Source organism: Saccoglossus kowalevskii, chromosome 22 (assembly GCF_978046115.1).
Source record: "Saccoglossus kowalevskii chromosome 22, keSacKowa6.1, whole genome shotgun sequence".
Lineage (NCBI taxonomy): Eukaryota > Metazoa > Hemichordata > Enteropneusta > Harrimaniidae > Saccoglossus > Saccoglossus kowalevskii.
The window spans coordinates 1862820-1886787 of NC_140662.1; the positions used below are offsets into that span (position 1 = coordinate 1862820).

Genomic DNA, 23968 nt, shown 5'->3' on the forward strand with positions numbered 1-23968 from the left:
GATTGACATGTCAAATTTCTCATCTAACTATCAAATCAAATTATTTGTTCGTGTTACCATGCATTTGTCTGAAGCCATTTTGTGACCATGAACAATGCATATTGTCATGCATGTAAATTTTTGTTTTTGATTCAATCAAATATGGCCAATTAGGGGTAAAATAAACTTAACATAAAATATTTAACTTTTACAATTATTTCTCTAAAAGTGAACAATTCTACAAATAATGTAAAGAAGAGAAATATTTAGGGCAGGTAATGGACAAAATAGTTACTAGTATGTGCTGTACAATTTTATACAGGATGGAACAGAGGTCAGCATAAATATTGGATTGCACTGCTTTATACTAATTTTTTAGCAATGCATTTTACGTCATGTGAAATCCATTTAATGTAAAAATAAGATTTACCAGAGCATGATCATTGATACAAATCAGCTAGACATCACATGTGATTTGTTTTAATCCATATGTCTCACTTACCTATGACTGTTTGCCATTTAAACTCTCCAACAATTCCTGAGAGTGACATTCAATACTCTCAGAATGGATAGTAGGTTTACATTTCAATCATACAAACAATCTCTATAACCACGCATGTACATGCATTAGATGAGCAATATAGGCCTTCAAGATATAATGGAAAATTGCATTATTTATTTGATCAATAACTCATGGATTTGGCCTCCTAATTTTCACCATTCATGCATGTACTGTAATTGGTGCAGCTGATGTTCATTACGGTGGACACCGCTTCCAATAAACAGGGTGATTCACAAATTGAAAGGTGTTGATTGGAAATTTGTAGATGGAGAACAAATTTTGATTCTGAAAAATATGTTTTGTGTTTCGTAATTTTCAAAATGAATGGGCCTTGATTTTTTTTTTTATAATTATGTGGTTTTCAGAAACTGCAATCAAAATCATTGTAACTATAATTTACTATGGTGATAAATGATGTGAAAGGTTTTGCTTATTTATCAGTTCTCTCATGGTAGACCTTTTATGGTCTGTATTTGATGACCCTGTTGATAGAGAGCATGTAGGTGGCTGGCCGGTGCTCATTAAATCTATCAAATTTTGACAATGCCAATTTGCCAATTAATAATTTGTAATCCTTCAATTTTTTGAAAATTACTAGCACAATTTTTGGAATATCAGATTTGTAAGTGCATCAGCTTGTCTTCATAAGGTTTATTGATTTGATGATGGTATCATAACATTCTCTATTTTCAGCAATTTTGTTTTAACTTAGGGTAGGGTAGGGCAGGGTGGGGTGGAGGTGGTTTTGTTGTACATTTGTATATGTCATGTAATCTCATTTATACACAAAAATCTTATTCAAAGCAAAGGCTTTTAGATGTGATTAGTTTTAAAAATGAAAATATGGACAGCATTGATCCTCATATATATAGTTGGATTGCCTGGAATAATTGTGGTATACCTCAAGTAGATATGAATGGGTCGACTGGCTAATTGTGGTATACCTCAAGTAGATATGAATGGGTTGACTGGACTAATTGTGGGATACCTCAAGTAGATATGAATAGGTCGACTGGCTAATTGTGGTATACCTCAAGTAGACATGAATGGGTCGACTGGCTAATTGTGGTATACCTCAAGTAGACATGAATAGGTCGACTGGCTAATTGTGGTATACCTCAAGTAGATATGAATGGGTCGACTGGCTAATTGTGGTATACCTCAAGTAGATATGAATGGGTCGACTGGCTAATTGTGGTATACCTCAAGTAGATATGAATGGGTCGACTGGCTAATTGTGGTATACCTCAAGTAGATATGAATGGGTCGACTGGCTAATTGTGGTATACCTCAAGTAGATATGAATGGGTCGACTGGCTAATTGTGGTATACCTCAAGTAGATATGAATGGGTCGACTGGCTAATTGTGGTATACCTCAAGTAGATATGAATGGGTCGACTGGCTAATTGTGGGATACCTCAAGTAGACATGAATGGGTCGACTGGCTAATTGTGGTATACCTCAAGTAGATATGAATGTGTTGACTGGACTAATTGTGGTATATCTCAAGTAGATATGAATGGGTCAACTGGCTAATTGTGGGATATCTCTCTAACATATGGATGGGTTGACTGGAATAATTTATAGGATACCGCTCTTACATATGGATGGGTTAACTGGACTAATAATGGGATACCTCTCTTATATATGAATGGGTTGATTTGACTAATTGTGGGATACCTCTCTTACATATGGATGGGTTGACTGGATTAATTTATAGGATACCGCTCTTACATATGGATGGGTTAACTGGACTAATAATGGGATACCTTTCTTATATATGAATGGGTTGATTTGACTAATTGTGGGATACCTCTCTTACATATGGATGGGTTGACTGGACTAATTGTGGGATACCTCTCTTATATATGCATTGGTTAACTGGACTAATTATGGGATATCTTTCTTATATATGGATGGGTTGACTGGACTAATTATGGGATATCTTTCTTATATATGGATGGGTTGACTGGAATAATTGTGGGATACCTCTCTTACATATGGATGGGTTGACTGGACTAATTATGGGATACTTTTCGTATATATGAATGGCTTCTGGGCTAATTGTGGGATACCTCTCTTACATATGGATGGGTTGACTCGACTAATTGTGGGATACCTCTCTTACATATGGATGGGTTGACTGGACTAATTGTGGGATACTTCTTGTATATATGAATAGGTCGACTGGATTTATTTGTGGGATACCTCACTTATATATGGATGGGTTGACTGAACTAATTTTTGGATACCTCTCTTATATATGGATGGGTTGACTGGACTAATTTCTGGGATACTGCTCTTACACATCTTTTGTTTTATTACTTGTTCTTAGTCAACCGTGGACTGCCTGCTAGAACATAAAAAGTTGTTGTTGATAATTGGTTGAGTTTTTAACAAGTAATAATAACAAATAAATTCTTTCGGCTAAGCAATAACAATTGTAATGTCTTCTATCACCTATTTATTCCTTTGTTTGATTTGTTTTTAGAGTGAAAAAGAAATCAGTCGATATTCTGTGTCATCAGATTTACAATATGCATTGTTTACAACAAAAGAATCTCAAGTTTTTAGACATTCATTTAAGGCAGTGTATATAATCTACCAGTTTTCAAATCAGTAAGTAAACTCACAACATCTTTTTTTCTTTCTGTGATTTTGTTTTTGTGTTTTACAGTTTTTACCTTGTTCTTCATATCATAGATGTCATTGTTATTGTTGACTCCATAGTAAGACATTCACTTGTGGCTAGAATAACTCAATTTGAAATTTAAAAGTTATTTTCGGCCAAGTTTTTAGCTCTGTGGTGGACTTTGTCAAGCAGAGCTTATCATATGATTGTCTGTCATCGTCATCGTCAACATTTTACTTTTTCGACTTCTTTTTTAAAACTAAAATCCTTATTGCTTTGATATATGTACCTTGAGCAGACCTCCCTCAGATTTGTTCATTTCATGATGATATCTTCAATTCTCTAATTTTAATAAATATTTTTGTCATTTTTAGTAAAAAGTGATATTTTCTTGTTTAAAACTGCGAGTCTGATTACTTTGATATTATACATATAGGTACTACAGCTAGACCTTATACATGTATTATTCTATAAAGGACCTACATGTATAAGGGAACTTTTATACAATCCATGTTATATTATTCTATAAAGGACCTACATGTATAAGGGAACTTTTATACAATCCATGTTATATTATTCTATAAAGGACCTACATGTATAAGGGAACTTTTATACAATCCATGTTATATTATTCTATAAAGGACCTACATGTATAAGGGAACTTTTATACAATCCATGTTATATTATTCTATAAAGAACCTACATGTATAAGGGAACTTTTATACAATCCATGTTATATTATTCTATAAGGGACCTTGAGATTAATATGGTACATGTTGTATTATTTGAAAAACACAAAATATTGAGTTTTTTATGTAATGATGATGACCTTATTGTTCATTGTTGGTTAGAAGTACATCTAAATTTTGAGAAGTATTTTCTGAGCAAGATGATTGGATACATTGTTTCAGGATGGGCAAGGTTGTAATAGTTTCACATTTGAACAAACTCTGAAAGCAGGAACTTTTGTGCATGTGTTCATTTGTGTTTTACACCTTATTTTGTGCATGTGTCCATTTGTGTTTTACACCTTATTTTGTGCATGTGTCCATTTGTGTTTTACACCTTATTTTGGACATGTCTTGGCTGATCAGTTTCACTCATAAATTAAACATCTACACATGCATATGCACATTCATTCATGATCTGATTTAAAATGGCCAAATCATTAGTTTTTCTGTCAATTCTGAGCTGGATTTGATCATGTACATGTATAGAGTTTTATTTCAGATAAGATTCAAAATGACTGGCTATTTCGATTTCATTAATGCTGATCTATGTCCATAGTTCTGATGCATGCCTTGACTGATTACTTGTACATTCAAACATTATTTATTTTTTGAACTTGATTCACCAGGACTATGAAATAACTGATGATGATTTTTTTTTTTCACTACATTTACTTCTATATCTGTTTCTGTGACATGAATTATATCTTTCTTAACTTTTTACTAGCACTTCACTTAGGTGGTCTATCATATTTTGTATTATTTAACTTCTTGCAGTCTGAAGTCTGAAAAACAAAAATAATTAGTTTTACAAATTATGCAGTATTATATTATATTATATTTTCAGGGAAACGACTATTCTCACTCCACCAGATTTACCGATCAATGATGAAGATATATATCTACAGTATGCTGCATGGTCTCCCACCGGTCAAATTGTAAGTATCGTTTATCATCACACAGCTTGCAAGTAGATCTTTACATCTATTCATATTGTATATTTGTATACACTCATTATACACACAGCTTGCAAGTAGATCTTTACATCTATACATATTGTATATTTGTATACACTCATCATACACACAACTTGCAAGTAGATCTTTACATCTATTGATAATGTATATTTGTATACACTCATCATACACACAGCTTGCAAGTAGATCTTTACATCTATTGATAATGTATATTTGTATACACTCATCATACACACAGCTTGCAAGTAGATCTTTACATCTGTTCTTATTGTATATTTGTATACACCCACCATACACACAGCTTGTAAGTGTAGATCTTCACATGTGTTCATATTGTATATTTGTATACACTCATCATACACACAGCTTGCAAGTAGATCTTTACATCTATTCATATTGTATATTTGTATACACTCATTATACACACAGCTTGCAAGTAGATCTTTACATCTATACATATTGTATATTTGTATACACTCATCATACACACAGCTTGCAAGTAGATCTTTACATCTATTCATATTGTATATTTGTATACACCCGCCATACACACAGCTTGCAAGTAGATCTTTACATCTATTCATATTGTATATTTGTATACACCCGCCATACACACAGCTTGCAAGTAGATCTTTACATCTATTCATATTGTATATTTGTATACACTCATCATACACACAGCTTGCAAGTAGATCTTTACATCTATTCATATTGTATATTTGTATACACTCATCATACACACAGCTTGCAAGTAGATCTTTACATCTATTCATATTGTATATTTGTATACACCCATCATACACACAGCTTGCAAGTAGATCTTTACATCTATTCATATTGTATATTTGTATACACCCGCCATACACACAGCTTGCAAGTAGATCTTTACATCTATTCATATTGTATATTTGTATACACCCATCATACACACAGCTTGCAAGTAGATCTTTACATCTATTCATATTGTATATTTGTATACACTCATCATACACACAACTTGCAAGTAGATCTTTACATCTATTGATAATGTATATTTGTATACACCCGCCATACACACAGCTTGCAAGTAGATCTTTACATCTATTCATATTGTATATTTGTATACACTCATCATACACACAGCTTGCAAGTAGATCTTTACATCTATTCATATTGTATATTTGTATACACCCATCATACACACAGCTTGCAAGTAGATCTTTACATCTATTCATATTGTATATTTGTATACACCCGCCATACACACAGCTTGCAAGTAGATCTTTACATCTATTCATATTGTATATTTGTATACACCCATCATACACACAGCTTGCAAGTAGATCTTTACATCTATTCATATTGTATATTTGTATACACTCATCATACACACAGCTTGCAAGTAGATCTTTACATGTGTTCATATTGTATATTTGTATACAGTCATCATACACACAGCTTGCAAGTAGATCTTCACATGTGTTCATATTGTATATTTGTATACAGTCATCATACACACAGCTTGCAAGTAGATCTTTACATCTATTCATATTGTATATTTGTATACACCCGCCATACACACAACTTGCAAGTAGATCTTTACATCTATTCATATTGTATATTTGTATACACCCACCATACACACGGCTTGCAAGTAGATCTTCACATGTGTTCATATTGTATATTTGTATACACCCATCATATACACAGCTTGCAAGTAAATCTTTACATCTATTCATATTGTATATTTGTATACACCCGCCATACACACAACTTGCAAGTAGATCTTTACATGTGTTCATATTGTATATTTGTATACAGTCATCATACACACAGCTTGCAAGTAGATCTTCACATGTGTTCATATTGTATATTTGTATACACCCATCATATACACAGCTTGCAAGTAGATCTTTACATCTATTCATATTGTATATTTGTATACACCCGCCATACACACAACTTGCAAGTAGATCTTTACATCTATTCATATTGTATATTTGTATACACCCACCATACACACGGCTTGCAAGTAGATCTTCACATGTGTTCATATTGTATATTTGTATACACCCATCATATACACAGCTTGCAAGTAGATCTTTACATCTATTCATATTGTATATTTGTATACACCCACCATACACACGGCTTGCAAGTAGATCTTCACATGTGTTCATATTGTATATTTGTATACACTCATCATACACACAGCTTGCAAGTAGATCTTTACATCTATTCATATTGTATATTTGTATACACCCACCATACACACAGCTTGCAAGTAGATCTTCACATGTGTTCATATTGTATATTTGTATACACTCATCATACACACAGCTTGCAAGTAGATCTTCACATGTGTTCATATTGTATATTTGTATACAGTCATCATACACACAGCTTGCAAGTAGATCTTTACATCTATTCATATTGTATATTTGTATACACCCATCATACTCACAGCTTGCAAGTAGATCTTTACATCTATTCATATTGTATATTTGTATACACCCACCATACACACAGCTTGCAAGTAGATCTTCACATGTGTTCATATTGTATATTTGTATACACTCATCATACACACAGCTTGCAAGTAGATCTTCACATGTGTTCATATTGTATATTTGTATACAGTCATCATACACACAGCTTGCAAGTAGATCTTCACATGTGTTCATATTGTATATTTGTATACACTCATCATACACACAGCTTGCAAGTAGATCTTCACATGTGTTCATATTGTATATTTGTATACAGTCATCATACACACAGCTTGCAAGTAGATCTTCACATGTGTTCATATTGTATATTTGTATACACTCATCATACACACGGCTTGCAAGTAAATCTTTACATCTATTCATATTGTATAATAATAATAATAATAATAATTTATTTACCTAGAAAATATTTCATACAATACTCAAAATTGTACATGCAGTCTAGGTAAAATGGAATCTGAAATAGCTTAAAAGCTAGTCGAGTCAGATCCCTGACATAACTTGAATTTAATGACTTAAGTTAAGACTAACAGTAGGTTACACCTCAGTATATTTCAAATAAACAAATATGATAATATAATAATATATATATATGTATATACATACATTTATAATAAATATTAGTTCTATTCTAAATACTCTGACATTAAATTTTCTCGTATAGTATTTTTGAATGTAAGTTTTTGTTTAGACCTTAAAGAAATTGATATGCTGTTCCAAAGTTTGGCCCCTAAATAAGATATTGCGAATGTCCCCGTTACTGTGTTCATTCTAGGTACAAGTAAATCATTTCGACATCTTTGTCGTGTTCTATATTTATGATGTAAATACTGCAAATTATATGTTGACATTGATTGTGGGAGATTCTCATGAGTTATATCATACATAAAACTTAAAAGTAATGACTTATGAAGTTTAAAAATATCAAGAATTTGGAGAGTATTAAAAATTGGTGGAGCATGCGCAGTAAAGTCGGAAAACGTTATAATTCTGGCTATCATTTTTTGTGCGGTATGTATAACTTTAAGATTTGACGGGTATGTACTACCCCAAACTTCTAAACCATAGGTGATATGAGGCTGAATCAACGTTTTGTATAACAAAAGGAGAATATGCCGTGGGACATAATGTCTTAATTTTAAAAGAATACCCGTCTTTTTCCTAATAGTTTTATTGATCTTTGAAATGTGATTATCCCAGGTCAGATATTTATCAATTTCCACCCCTACGAAAGTTGCTGATTCAGTCTCATATACTTCGTTGTTTTTTATGGACAGGGCACCTCTTACTGTCACACACATACGCCTACCACTGATGATCATATATTTTGTTTTTGAACAATTGATAGTCAACTTATTTGCATCACACCAGTGTACAACAATGTTTAAATGTTTGTTAATAATACGCAAATCAATATCTGCCCCTGGTGAAAAAGAATGAAACAAATTGGAGTATATTTGTATACACCCACCATACACACAGCTTGCAAGTAGATCTTCACATGTGTTCATATTGTATATTTGTATACACCCGCCATACACACAGCTTGCAAGTAGATCTTTACATCTATTCATATTGTATATTTGTATACACCCACCATACACACAGCTTGCAAGTACATGTAGATGTTTACATCTATTCATATTGTATATTTGTATACACCCGCCATACACACAGCTTGCAAGTAGATCTTTACATCTATTCATATTGTATATTTGTATACACCCACCATACACACAGCTTGCAAGTACATGTAGATGTTTACATCTATTCATATTGTATATTTGTATACACCCACCATACACACAGCTTGCAAGTAGATCTTTACATCTATTCATATTGTATATTTGTATACACCCACCATACACACAGCTTGCAAGTAGATCTTCACATGTGTTCATATTGTATATTTGTATACACCCACCATACACACAGCTTGCAAGTAGATCTTCACATGTGTTCATATTGTATATTTGTATACACTCATCATACACACAGCTTGCAAGTAGATCTTTACATCTATTCATATTGTATATTTGTATACACCCGCCATACACACAGCTTGCAAGTAGATGTTTACATGTAGACACATTCTGCAAAGGTTAAGGATAATGTCTGATTTTTACCATTCTATTTTTTTTAATCAAATACTCAGCATGTAAATGCTTTGCAATTGGAAATCTCTAGTTGAATGCTTTGTGTTTGAATAATAAAAACCATATATTGAATCATTCTCGGCAAAATCTTTGTATCCTGCTGCTGTACAGTATAATGTGTTCTATTTATAGTGCATGTTTTGTCATGTTCCCATTCTATAGTCAATTTCAAAGAGACTGTCCTTTTAGCATCATTTGTCAACCACCTTTTACACTCTGTCTTGTCACTATTTCTTGATATATTTCACCTCAATATGTGCTTACAGTTTGAGGGAAACTACCGAATCTGTGATATGAACCATATTGAAAACAAATATCATTTTTTTGTTTGTTTTTTAGAGAATTTTATTACCACTCACATTTATTCCTCGACCTTTCCACTTTTATTAAGTTTAATGAAAACACATTGTATTAAAACTGCTGCTCATGTGTGCCCTGGAGGTTAGGAATGACATTTCAGATTTATTGTTATATGTATTTAATTACATTCTATCTGCACTTTTCTGCATCACGTCCACTCTCGATATATAGATGTACATGTACTTCACACCTTACGGCCATTTTTTGTGAAAAACAAATAGAAATGACCATTGTTGCATATCATTAACATCAAAAATCTGGAACTAAAATAAAAGTAAAGCAAACAAAAACTAAAATGAAAGTAAAGCAAACAAAAACTAAAATAAAAGTAGACTGGACAAAAACTAAAATAAAAGAAGACCGTACAAAAACTAAAATAAAAAGTAAACCAGACAAAAACCAAAGTAAAAGTAAACCAGACAAAAACAAAAATAAAAGTAGACCTGACAAAAACTAAAATAAAAAGTAAACTTGACAAAAACTAAAATAAAGTGTAAACCTGACAAAAACTAAAATAAAAATAGACCTGACAAAAACCAAGATAAAAGTAAACCGGACAAAAATCATTATATTCAGGAATGCTAAATATAAACACTTAAGGTGAACAGTATTCTGAGGATAATCTTTCAATCAAATGAAATTCACTGATTAACCTCAAGACAACATGGCAGTTAAATGATCACATAGTGAGACATGTACAAAGGAGTTTCTTTGGTACATTGCCGAGTTGATTTTTATTGTAGTTCAAGGTTGTGGCCCAAAAATATAGATTACATAAACAAATAAATAAAAAATAAAGTACAACACTCAATGTTTTTGTAAATTTCATATCTTAGTTTTAAGGAATGATACAAATAAGCTACCATGGATTGTAGTATGTTACTGTCAAACGTCTTCATCAATTCCACAAACTTATTATATGACACCCAATTAAAAACTAAATTAGAAAATAGGATTTGTAGACATGGTTCATTGCATGACATAGAAGATAAAATTAACTTGCATGTTGAATGTCCGAAATATAAAAGCCACAGAAAGGTTGTTCTTTATATTCCTTATAGCAACAAATATACAATAATAAGCTATTGGTTATTTTTTTCACAATTGTTTGTTTTGGAAAATGAGCATTGTCCTGATTTGTTTTTGTTTTCTATGGTGATAACTTGTGTTATTTGGAAATCATATTCTGTTGGCTATGTGCCTCTATACAAACTTGTGTCTTTATACAATTTCTATTTTGTGACATAAAACTATCGTTATCCCGTGATTGATCATCAGGAAATTTAATAATGTACAATACATGCCCTATTTCAATATGTTTCCTTAAATATATAATTACTGATTGAGGTGGAGGTCAATTTTCAGTTTCAATGACCCAAAGAGGTCAATAATTTCTCTCAGGGTTGTTAAAACTGAATTTTGATAGAAACTGGATACATATGTTTTATTTTACTAAATAAATTAGCACATTATAAATTGAATTTAAATTTTTTGTCAATACCTATGCATCCCAAAGATGGAGTCAAGGTCACTAGATTTTCATTTATTACTCTGAGTCAATAATGAGTTTCAATGACAGTCACATGACTGCATTCTGACCAATCACAATGACGATCTTGCAACTGAGGTATAATCATAATAATTAAAAATAACATAATTAATATGGTTGGATTTCATGAAAAAAAAAATATTTACTAAAATAAGGGTATCTGTAGTGCTGTCAATCCTAATTATTCATTTTAGTGCCCAAATTTTTGATAATTTATATTGTTTAAAAACATTCATATTTAAGAATAATTATTATAGACTGCAATCGCCAATTTGAGTGACATTTGTTTACTGGGCACTATTATAATTAATATTAGAGTTTTAAGTTGAACTAAGTGTTGTAAAAATCAAATGATTCGTGAGGTGTGCATGAATTGCCCCCTGCAATAAAAATACACCTGTGTCTCATGACAAGAAGTGATTTCAATAAGTTTTTGCTAAGATTTTGGTAAATTTGTTATATTTTTAGGGGATTTTTGTGACCTGTTACCATTAAAAGACTCTCTGTTTCAATTAGTACCAGGTCTACATGCTAATTGAATTGAGTATTATCCATTAACGTTAATTTAAAATAACTCTACTACTAACAGATTGGAAAAGAACCTTTTCACACTTCATACTCAAACAATACCATATCAAGATCTATGATAGAGAGGGACTGTGTGTACACTCAAATTTTGTAAGAAACATTGTGGACTACAATCTCGTACTGTATACTGCTTTGATTTATCAAGTTTTGTGGGTCTGAGAACATTTTCTTTGGGCTACTACAACACAAAGTGATAATGTAATGAAATCACACAAATTTTTAGCTGAGAAAATTAAATGGTTTACAGTATTATATTGTTGCCTTTGTTGTTTATTTTTCTTTCACTTTCATCATCAGAGATGACCAAGTGTTTCCTATTAGCAATTGTAGTCATTATCATTATCCCTCAGTTTCACCTTTTAATTTTCTTTATTGCAACCTATAAGTAATCCAAATTGCTTTTATAGCTCTGCTGTCATTGATGACATGATTACTAATTATCTTATGTCCATCAGTCATATTTGTTACCTGTTTCAGGTGCTGCCTCGAATTGACACAACTGTATGTCTGCAATCTGTTTCTTTTTCTGAATCTGAATATCTTAATTGGGTCACAATTGTAACTGATAATCTATTGCACACTGCAGCTCTACTGCAAGTTTTCACAATTTTTTTTTTTAAATTTAACTTTTGTACCAGGTGACAGTTCTGCACGTTGAATCCTGCTCTCCTGACTTTTTACCTTGCCTGTAATTATAATGAAGGGGTGAGGGGAAGAAACAATGAATTTTATAATTGTTATGATCACATGTAAAAAATAATAATGAATAATTAAATAATAATAATTAATACATTTACAGTAATAAGTTACCTTGAGATTAATACAGTACATATTAATTGAGGAACAGGGATAATATTTTAATTAATTTGTTATATTATTACACGATTGTTCATTTCATTATCTTATAATTTTATGACTTAAGAGAATAAGTGAGAATTAAACGCAGTCCGTAAACAGGGACTTATGTTTTGACCTTCGTGCGTATCTTACCTTCGTACCTGTATCTTAGAAATCCCTGGACCAATGACAATCAAACTTCACTCATACATCATACAGGATATTATACATATGCACGTCAATTTGTTTCACGATCAGATTCAAGATGGCCGAATAGCGGCCATTTTTGTGCTAAAAAATCATAAAAATCAAGCATTTCTCGGCTGTTTACAGATGGATTTTGTTCAAACTTGGTGTATATACTTTAGACATTATGGGACCTTGATGCAAATAATTTTCTTTTTCAGATTAGATTCAAAATGGTAGACTGGCAGCCATTTTGTTTTAATGAATGTGGTTCTCGTGCCATATGTCTGATTTGCTTTCACTGATTATGTTTAAATTTTAAATTTTCATTATATATCATGTCATACAATGTAGATAGACATATATATTGGTTTGACGATCCTATTCAAAATGGCCGAATGGTGACCATTTTTGTGCTAAAAAATCATCAAATATCAAGCGTTTCTGGCATTTATGGATGGATTTCGTTCAAACTTGGTACATATATTAGACATTACAGGTTTCTGATGCACATCATTTATTTTTCAGATCAGATTCAAAATGGCTGTCTGGCGGCCATTTTGTTTTAATGAATGGGCTTCTAGACCCACATCTCCGACTTGTTTTGACTGATTATGTTCAAATTTTAAATATTCATTATACATCATATCATAGATAGACACATATATTGGTTTGACAATTCTATTCAAAATGGCCGAATGGTGGCTATTTTTGTGCTAAAAAAATCATCAAATATCAAGCATTTCTGGCATTTATGGATGGATTTCGTTCAAACTTGGTACATACATTAGACATTATGGGTTCCTGATGCACATCATTTTATTTTTATGTATGGGTTTCCAGACCCATATGTATGACTTGTTTTGACTGATTATGTTCAAATTTTTAATATTCATTATACATCATGTCATAGATATACGGATATATTGGTTTGACGATCCTTTTCAAAGTGGCCAAATGGTGTCTATTTGTGTGTTAAAAAAATCCTCAATATCAAGCATTTCTTGCATTTATGGATTGATTTCGTTCAAACTTATAACATACATTAGATATTACAGGTTCCTGATGCACGTCATTATTTTTCAGATTGGATTCAAAATGGCTGACTGGTGGCCATTGTGTTTTAATGATTGGGCTTCTAGAGCCATATCTCTTAAATGCTTTGACTGATTATATTCAAATTTTATATATTCGTTATACATCATGTTATATATATACATGTATTCAAAATGGCTGATTTTGAATGCTGTTTCAGAGCAATATCTCTCAATATGGACAAGTACTTGTTTGGCGATCATATACAAATGTCAATCATTTTAATGTTAAAAAATCATATTCCTGACATGGTTATATTCCAGCTATATTACTATAAACAAAACTATATATCTTAAATTTGATAACTAATAGGGACTGTGCCATGCATGGCTTGTTATTAATGCTATAACTTTTAGGATTTGTTTATTTCCATCGCTCAGCCCATGGAGGTAATAAGATTACCTCCATGCTCAGCCTAACTGACACTGAACTGAAATCAAAGATATTCTTCTACTCAGTACATCAGTTTATAGCCCCACAAATTTAGTTAAAATCTACTGAATTTATGCTGATTAATAATAACTTTATTACACTACTAAAAACCTTCAGAGGGTTTTTGTATGGTAAAGAACATAAATACAAAGAAATACAAATACAACAAATTCAAAAGAGATAAAATTAAAAGAGAAAATATAAGAAAAAATTTCCCTATAATAAAAGAAAAAATGAATTAATTATTTTCTGTAGTTTTAAAAATTGTGCTCTTCAAATATTTTGCTAATGCTTTGTTATTCTCCATAATCTTTTGAAATATGGAATTCACATGCATTGTGTAAATATTAATGACACACTCATCAAACAGTTTGTTTTCTTTGTTCTATATAGCCAGTACAAAATAGCAGGAAATATTTTTCATCTCCTAATGCTTCAGTGTTACAATGTTATTTTGGGCTTTGTTCTTCTACCCATAGTTCTGTTAGTTGTGGTCACTCAGACAGAATTAACTGACTCTAAAATGCAACTGGTACTCTTTGACATTAGTGGTTAAAGTCTGAACTGAGTGTGATTAAAAACTAAAATAAAAGTAGACCTGTAAATGTGTGCAAAAAATGTGTGTTAAACATTCAGCATGACATGGGGGTTTCTATTTGGTCCATAATTACCTCTGACATTTGCATGCCCCATCCACCAGATGTATAATGTCTAAATTTCAATTTTTTATTATTTGTTTAAGGTATTTATTTATGAGAATAACATATATTTTAAGGACTTCCCAGGAAGTGACACATTGCAAATCACTGTAGATGGAGTGCCAAACCAGATTTTTAATGGCATTCCTGATTGGCTCTATGAAGGTAAGTTATTGAATTCATTATCATATTTGGTTGTATAAAACAAAGGCTTCAGTTTTTCGTCCTGATTCCTTTTGAAACAAAAGCAGTTAAATTATCCATCCTGATTGATTGCATATACAGCATTTTAGCCGAACCATATGAATATAATTCTGAATCATTACATGTAATAAGTTCTTTAGTTGGTATTAAATTAGAAGAACTATCGTAACTATTTATTATTTTTTATAGAGTAAATCACTCCACTATGTCAATATACAATTCAATACATTCAATGTGCTACAGTATTGAACTGCTGGTTTGATAATAGGCAAGGTTACAATAATTATGCTATGTTTTTATTGGAAGTAGTTTTACTGTGAAAAGTTGCTAGAAGTCTTTTGTAACCATGGCAATATCTATATGTACATGTATATCCTACTAATAACATATCTAAATTATGGTTTTGTCTTGGGGTGATAATTACTAAGTGAGATAATGCCTGGAAAACCATTCAAAATTCATAGATTTGTTATTAGAAATTGTCAAGATTCAATAATTTGGCTTTCTAATTAATGAAAATAATTAGTGTAGGTAGACATGCCTAAGGTTTAGTGACTGATGTCAGAGTGCATGTATGCATTCATTACTGCCAAATAAGATGAGAAATGTGGTTTAATTACTATGTGAACTAAACATGACTGGTACATGTAGTTGAAGTTGAGGTTTAGTTTGCCAAGCTACAAGTACGAGACATGGCTAACAAGCATGAATCAAGAAAATTTATAAGCACTATGAAAAACTTGATAATTTGCTGAGCTGAAGGTTCCATTATATATGGATTCCTAAAGTGGTGATACTTTTGTATTGAAAATTAGTTTTTTCTTTGGGTTTCAAAGTGCCACCAGTCACAGGAATGATATAGAAAAGTGTGTTACAGTAGCTGCATCTATCATGCATCCATCATGCCTCCCTCTTGCATCCATCATGCATCCATCATGCATCCATCATGCCTCCCTCTTGCCTCCCTCTTGCATCCATCATGCCTCCCTCTTGCATCCATCATGCATCCATCATGCCTCCCTCATGCCTCCCTCTTGCATCCATCATGCCTCCCTCTTGCATCCCTCTTGCATCCATCATGCCTCCCTCTTGCATCCATCATGCCTCCCTCTTGCATCTATCATGCCTCCCTCTTGCATCCATCATGCCTCCCTCTTGCATCCATCATGCCTCCCTCTTGCATCCATCATGCCTCCCTCTTGCATCCATCATGCCTCCCTCTTGCATCCATCATGCCTCCCTCTTGCATCCATCATGCCTCCCTCATGCATCCATCATGCATCCATCATGCCTCCCGCTCTTGCATCCATCATGCCTCCCTCTTGCATCCATCATGCCTCCCTCTTGCATCCATCATGCCTCCCTTTTGCATCCATCATGCCTCCCTCTTGCATCCATCATGCCTCCCTCATGCATCCATCATGCCTCCTTCATGCATCCATCATGCATCCATCATGCCTCCCGCTCTTGCATCCATCATGCATCCATCATGCCTCCCTCTTGCATCCATCGTGCCTCCCTTTTGCATCCATCATGCCTCCCTCATGCAGATTTGTTCATTTCAATACAATGTTTTTAAATCTATTAACTTAAATCTAAATATATCAACTTCTTCTCAGAAGTGCTTATTCATTTTGTATGTACACAATTTCATCTAATTTCGAATTCTTGTTTAAAACGGCTGCTCTGATTGCCTTGTATATTTTATATGCAGGTACTCCAGGCAGTAATCTATCAGATTTACCATTTTTGTGACATTATACATGTACCTTCAATTCTCTAAATGTTAATTTTGACTTGTTCTTGAAAACTCCTTCACAGTTGCTTCAATATTTTATAAGTACCGGTAGACATCTTCCAGATTTGATAATTTCATGATGATAAATCTTACATCATTTTCGGTAAAAAAATAACTTAAACTATTTTTGACATCTTTTTGAAAACCATTAGCCTGGTTGTTTTGCTATTTCATATATAGGTACAAATATACCTTGGGTGGTAAGAGTGTTTTGTTTCTTTCCTCTATCAGATTAATTCATTTAGTGTTGGTAACTTTAATTTCTTAATTTCAGTGATATTCATGTTATTCATGTTATTTTGAAATATCAAATCATAGACTGATTTGATATTTCTTTCTAATTATACATCTAAAACAGTAGTCACAGCTATCTACCTGACACGCTCTTGTGACAATTTTTTAAACTGCTTTTCAAATTTCTTTTATATTGCATTATGTTAAGTTGTGGCTTAAGTGATTAAAGGCCGAAAACGGGAACTTATAATTCGCTCTCCGTCTGTGCGTCCGTGCGTCTGTGTGTTTGTGCGTTCATCCAAAGTCATATCTCAGAATCCCTTGGACCGATTCTGTTCATTCTTTGCATGTGCCTAGTACTTTATGTGGGACATATGCACATGCAGTGGTTTGGCGATTCGATTCAAAATGGCTGACTGGCAGCCATCTTGATTTTTGAAAATGTGGTATTTTGGACATGCTTTGTCAGTTTTTATTCAAACTTGGTACATAGATTATACATGTTAGGATACATGTCCATGACAATTTATTTCACAATTGGATCAAAGATGGCCGACTGGCAGCCATCTTGTTTTTTGAAAATGTTGTATTTTGGACATGCTTTGTCAGTTTTCATTCAAATTTAGTACATAGATCATACATGTTAGGATAATGTTCCCAACCGTCCGTGAGATCCTGAGGCTGTCCGTCCATCCGTGTGTCCGTCCATGCGTCAGTCTGTCCAGAGTCATATTTCAGAATCCTGTGGACCGATTCTGTTCATTCTTTGCATGTGCCTAGTACCTTATGTGGGACATGTGCACATGCAGTGGTTTAGCGATCTTGTTTTTTTTATATGCGGTATCTTGGACGTGCTCTGTCAGTTTTCATTCAAATTTGGCACATATATGTACTTTATACATGTTAGGATGCATGTCCATGACAATTTGTTTCAAAATCTGGTCAAGGATGGCCGATTGACAGCCATCTGACTTTTTGGCCTTACTACTATATTTCCACAATTTATGCACCACTATCATTTGTATTTGGCACATACATCATACTTATCAGTGTGTTTCATAACCAGATCAAAGATGGCCGAATAACGGCTGTTTTTATTTTTGGCCATACTACTACACGGAACACGTGTTTTGATGTAAATAAACAATCTGTTGTATACGTCACTTGGAACTCAAGTTTCAAGGACATGCTCGCGACAACCCCTCCACTTTAATATGAAGAGCACAAAGAGAACTTTCAAAAATTTAACGGGGACTGTGTCATTTTCAATGACTTTTTTTAACATGAATTATTTGTTTGATGTAACAAGAAAAAAAGTATAAATTACATTATATCGGCCATATTATATTTTTCATAGTATTCCACACCAAATTGGTGCAAATTGGGGGAAATTAATCCTGTACAGATTTCCAGTGGTATGTTTATCGTTATGTAAATATGAAACAGTTACATATCTCATTATGAGAATAAATTAATTACACATTGATTTAGTGAAAATACAGGTAAGTAAATAAAGGTTAAATCGATTCGAGATGGATACTTTAAACTTTCTAAGTGCAAAGGCGATACTTTCATTCATGTTTAAATCCAATGTATATATTTTTAAGTAGTCTTTCAAAATCACCGAGACCTCTGAAGTGAAAGGTTACGTACATTAACATAGATACGATATGACGTATGCAGCTGCACTCTGATTTGTTGTTAATGCTAGTCAACAACCTTTAATAATCACCATAGTGATTTCGCTCCAGTTTTCACTCCAACACAGGGGGTCGCCTGCAGATGCGTCCAGTCGGGATTTCAAAATCATTTTAAAAGGGCTAAATTGACAATTAATTATATTTCTTTTTGTAAAACTTTGCCAATCTACATTTGTATCTTTAGGTGTGTAGATGGGAATTTGTTCATGAGAAGTTGATTTGCCCTTACTGTATATTATTCAAATGAATTTGAATGAATGTTCATTTATATCTTCAGTCCAACTTCTTTTATTTTGTGACACACATTTATGTAGTTTATAGCTACATGTTCATCAGCCAGCACACCATGATGTGATAATATTTTTGATAAAACATTCTTTGTTAAAACCTATTGAGCGACATACCATTGGTCTAATTTTAATTAGTTGCAGTGATTCATCTAAGTTCGTTGAAACATTTTTAATTTTTCTACTTTTCACTACCTTAATGTACAACTAAATCTATACAGAGAAAACATGAATTCAAGGAGAGGACAGTCTCTGACTCGTTTACATCATTGATGGTTGTATTTGTCAGCTGTTTTGAACTGACGTATATTCATGGATTGTTAAGATCAAAGAATTGATTGGCTTAGAGTCAAATAGCACGTAGATGGGAATAATCCATCAATGCTTATAATGCCAAGTGAAATGATTACCTCCCTTGTGTCATTATACTCAGCATGTTAAAAGGTATTAAAATGAAGCCATACCTAAGTATGCTAGACTTGATGGCCCCAAATCATTCTATTCTAGTTGGAATTCAAACACAGTGTGTATTGAGACTTTTTGATTTCACAGGGCAGCATTTATGTGAGATACAGCAAATCACTTGGTCTAATCAATTGATACAAAGAATGCATATTGATGCTGAGAGCAAACAAAATCCTTGAGGGTAAAAGTGACCTCAAGTTATGTGACAAGGCATGTCATCACTTTGCAACAACTATGTGTAGTAAAATAAGCACTACAAATCTTTTTTGAGTGAACAACCGATAATATTTAAATTTGATGTCATGGATACAGTGATTTAGATTCTCACTGGACATCACCAATTTACTGGTACCAATTAGAAATGTCCCATGACACTAGTTACCATTTTGTACAAGCTGTCCTAAGCTAACTGAATTCCTGTTGGAAATAATGACTTTTCAATTTCTTTATGGAACCCTACCCTTGCACCATTTGGGATTGTAATTAGAATAGATGGAGGGTCATAATTCAAATTGTTCATTGTATATCTAGTTTTGGTAGTTTAAAATTTAGGACAGCCAGTCATAAATTTAATTTAATTTAGTTAATTATGTTTCAAGAAATTTCTCTTCAAAAAGTGTTAGCCAAGACCATCTTCAATAAGTTGTTATTAGAATTAGAATGGAATGTTTGTAATATTGGTCATACTATGCTGAGAATGTTAAAGTGAATTCATCAACTTGAAACAAATAATTGTTATGTCAAGCACTTTGTAACCAGAGGGTTATTGAAGCTATCCACATTACTAGTTTGTCACCTGAGAATACACCTGTTCATTGATAATCATGGGTAGGTCCAGTGAAATCTCAGTGGAGGTGAAGCACTCATAGAGATTATAATACGGTGCAATGCTGTTATTGAAATGACATGTTCTCATCGGTCGATGTGTACCTTATGTTATCATACCATACCTGGACAGTTTATTGAAATGACATGTTCTTATTGGTTGATGTGTACCTTATGTTATCAGACCATACCTGGACAGTTAATTGAAATGACATGTTCTTATTGGTCGATGTGTACCTTATGTTATCAGACCATACCTGGACAGTTTATTGAAATGACATGTTCTTATTGGTCGATGTGTACCTTATGTTGTCAGACCATACCTGGACAGTTTATTGAAATGACATGTTCTTATTGGTTGATGTGTACCTTATGTTATCAGACCATACCTGGACAGTTTATTGAAATGACATGTTCTCATCGGTTGATGTGTACCTTATGTTATCAGACCATACCTGGACAGTTTATTGAAATGACATGTTCTCATCGGTTGATGTGTACCTTATGTTATCAGACCATACCTGGACAGTTTATTGAAATGACATGTTCTCATCGGTTGATGTGTACCTTATGTTATCATACCATACCTGGACAGTTTATTGAAATGACATGTTCTCATTGGTTGATGTGTACCTTATGTTATCAGACCATACCTGGACAGTTTATTGAAATGACATGTTCTCATCGGTCGATGTGTACCTTATGTTGTCAGACCATACCTGGACAGTTTATTGAAATGACATGTTCTTATTGGTTGATGTGTACCTTATGTTATCAGACCATACCTGGACAGTTTATTGAAATGACATGTTCTCATTGGTTGATGTGTACCTTATGTTATTAGACCATACCTGGACAGTTTATTGAAATGACATGTTCTCATCGGTTGATGTGTACCTTATGTTATCAGACCATACCTGGACAGTTTATTGAAATGACATGTTCTCATCGGTTGATGTGTACCTTATGTTATCATACCATACCTGGACAGTTTATTGAAATGACATGTTCTCATTGGTTGATGTGTACCTTATGTTATCAGACCATACCTGGACAGTTTATTGAAATGACATGTTCTCATTGGTTGATGTGTACCTTATGTTATTAGACCATACTTGGACAGTTTATTGAAATGACATGTTCTCATTGGTCGATGTGTACCTTATGTTTTCATACCATACCTGGACAGTTTATTGAAATGACATGTTCTCATTGATTGATGTGTACCTTATGTTGTCAGACCATACCTGGACAGTTTATTGAAATGACATGTTCTCATCGGTTGATGTGTACCTTATGTTGTCAGACCATACCTGGACAGTTTATTGAAATGACATGTTCTCATTGGTTGATGTGTACCTTATGTTATCAGACCATACCTGGACAGTTTATTGAAATGACATGTTCTCATCGGTTGATGTGTACCTTATGTTGTCAGACCATACCTGGACAGTTTATTGAAATGACATGTTCTCATCGGTTGATGTGTACCTTATGTTGTCAGACCATACCTGGACAGTTTATTGAAATGACATGTTCTCATTGGTTGATGTGTACCTTATGTTATCAGACCATACCTGGACAGTTTATTGAAATGACATGTTCTCATCGGTTGATGTGTACCTTATGTTGTCAGACCATACCTGGACAGTTTATTGAAATGACATGTTCTCATTGGTTGATGTGTACCTTATGTTATCATACCATACCTGGACAGTTTATTGAAATGACATGTTCTCATTGATTGATGTGTACCTTATGTTGTCAGACCATACCTGGACAGTTTATTGAAATGACATGTTCTCATTGGTTGATGTGTACCTTATGTTGTCAGACCATACCTGGACAGTTTATTGAAATGACATGTTCTCATTGGTTGATGTGTACCTTATGTTGTCAGACCATACCTGGACAGTTTATTGAAATGACATGTTCTCATTGGTTGATGTGTACCTTATGTTGTCAGACCATACCTGGACAGTTTATTGAAATGACATGTTCTCATCGGTTGATGTGTACCTTATGTTGTCAGACCATACCTGGACAGTTTATTGAAATGACATGTTCTCATTGATTGATGTGTACCTTATGTTATCATACCATACCTGGACAGTTTATTGAAATGACATGTTTTCATTGGTTGATGTGTACCTTATGTTATTAGACCATACCTGGACAGTTTATTGAAATGACATGTTCTCATTGGTTGATGTGTACCTTATGTTATTAGACCATACCTGGACAGTTTATTGAAATGACATGTTCTCATTGGTTGATGTGTACCTTATGTTATCAGACCATACCTGGACAGTTTATTGAAATGACATGTTCTCATCGGTTGATGTGTACCTTATGTTATCATACCATACCTGGACAGTTTATTGAAATGACATGTTCTCATTGGTTGATGTGTACCTTATGTTATCAGACCATACCTGGACAGTTTATTGAAATGACATGTTCTCATCGGTTGATGTGTACCTTATGTTATCATACCATACCTGGACAGTTTATTGAAATGACATGTTTTCATTGGTTGATGTGTACCTTATGTTATCAGACCATACCTGGACAGTTTATTGAAATGACATGTTCTCATTGATTGATGTGTACCTTATGTTATCAGACCATACCTGCACAGTTTATTGAAATAACATGTGCTCATTGGTTGATGTGTACCTTATGTTGTCAGACCATACCTGGACAGTTTATTGAAATGACATGTTCTCATTGATTGATGTGTACCTTATGTTATCAGACCATACCTGGACAGTTTATTGAAATGACATGTTCTCATCGGTTGATGTGTACCTTATGTTATCATACCATACCTGGACAGTTTATTGAAATGACATGTTCTCATTGGTTGATGTGTACCTTCTGTTATCATACCATACCTGGACAGTTTATTGAAATGACATGTTCTCATCGGTTGATGTGTACCTTATGTTATTAGACCATACCTGGACAGTTTATTGAAATGACATGTTCTCATTGATTGATGTGTACCTTATGTTGTCAGACCATACCTGGACAGTTTATTGAAATGACATGTTCTCATTGATTGATGTGTACCTTATGTTATCAGACCATACCTGGACAGTTTATTGAAATGACATGTTCTCATTGGTTGATGTGTACCTTATGTTGTCAGACCATACCTGGACAGTTTATTGAAATGACATG

The 23968-nt window shown here is 33.3% G+C and overlaps 1 protein-coding gene across 1 annotated transcript in view; it reads left to right on the forward strand.

Annotated features, from left to right (window-relative positions):
• LOC102810291 (A-type potassium channel modulatory protein DPP6-like) overlaps nucleotides 1-23968 on the forward strand; it is a 149221-nt gene that overhangs the window by 95348 nt on the left and 29905 nt on the right. Inside the window, exons 6-8 of the mRNA XM_085496111.1 lie at nucleotides 3034-3161; nucleotides 4750-4840; nucleotides 15314-15434. Coding sequence (XP_085352237.1) covers nucleotides 3034-3161; nucleotides 4750-4840; nucleotides 15314-15434 — 340 coding nt within the window. The remainder of the gene's footprint in view (nucleotides 1-3033; nucleotides 3162-4749; nucleotides 4841-15313; nucleotides 15435-23968) is intronic.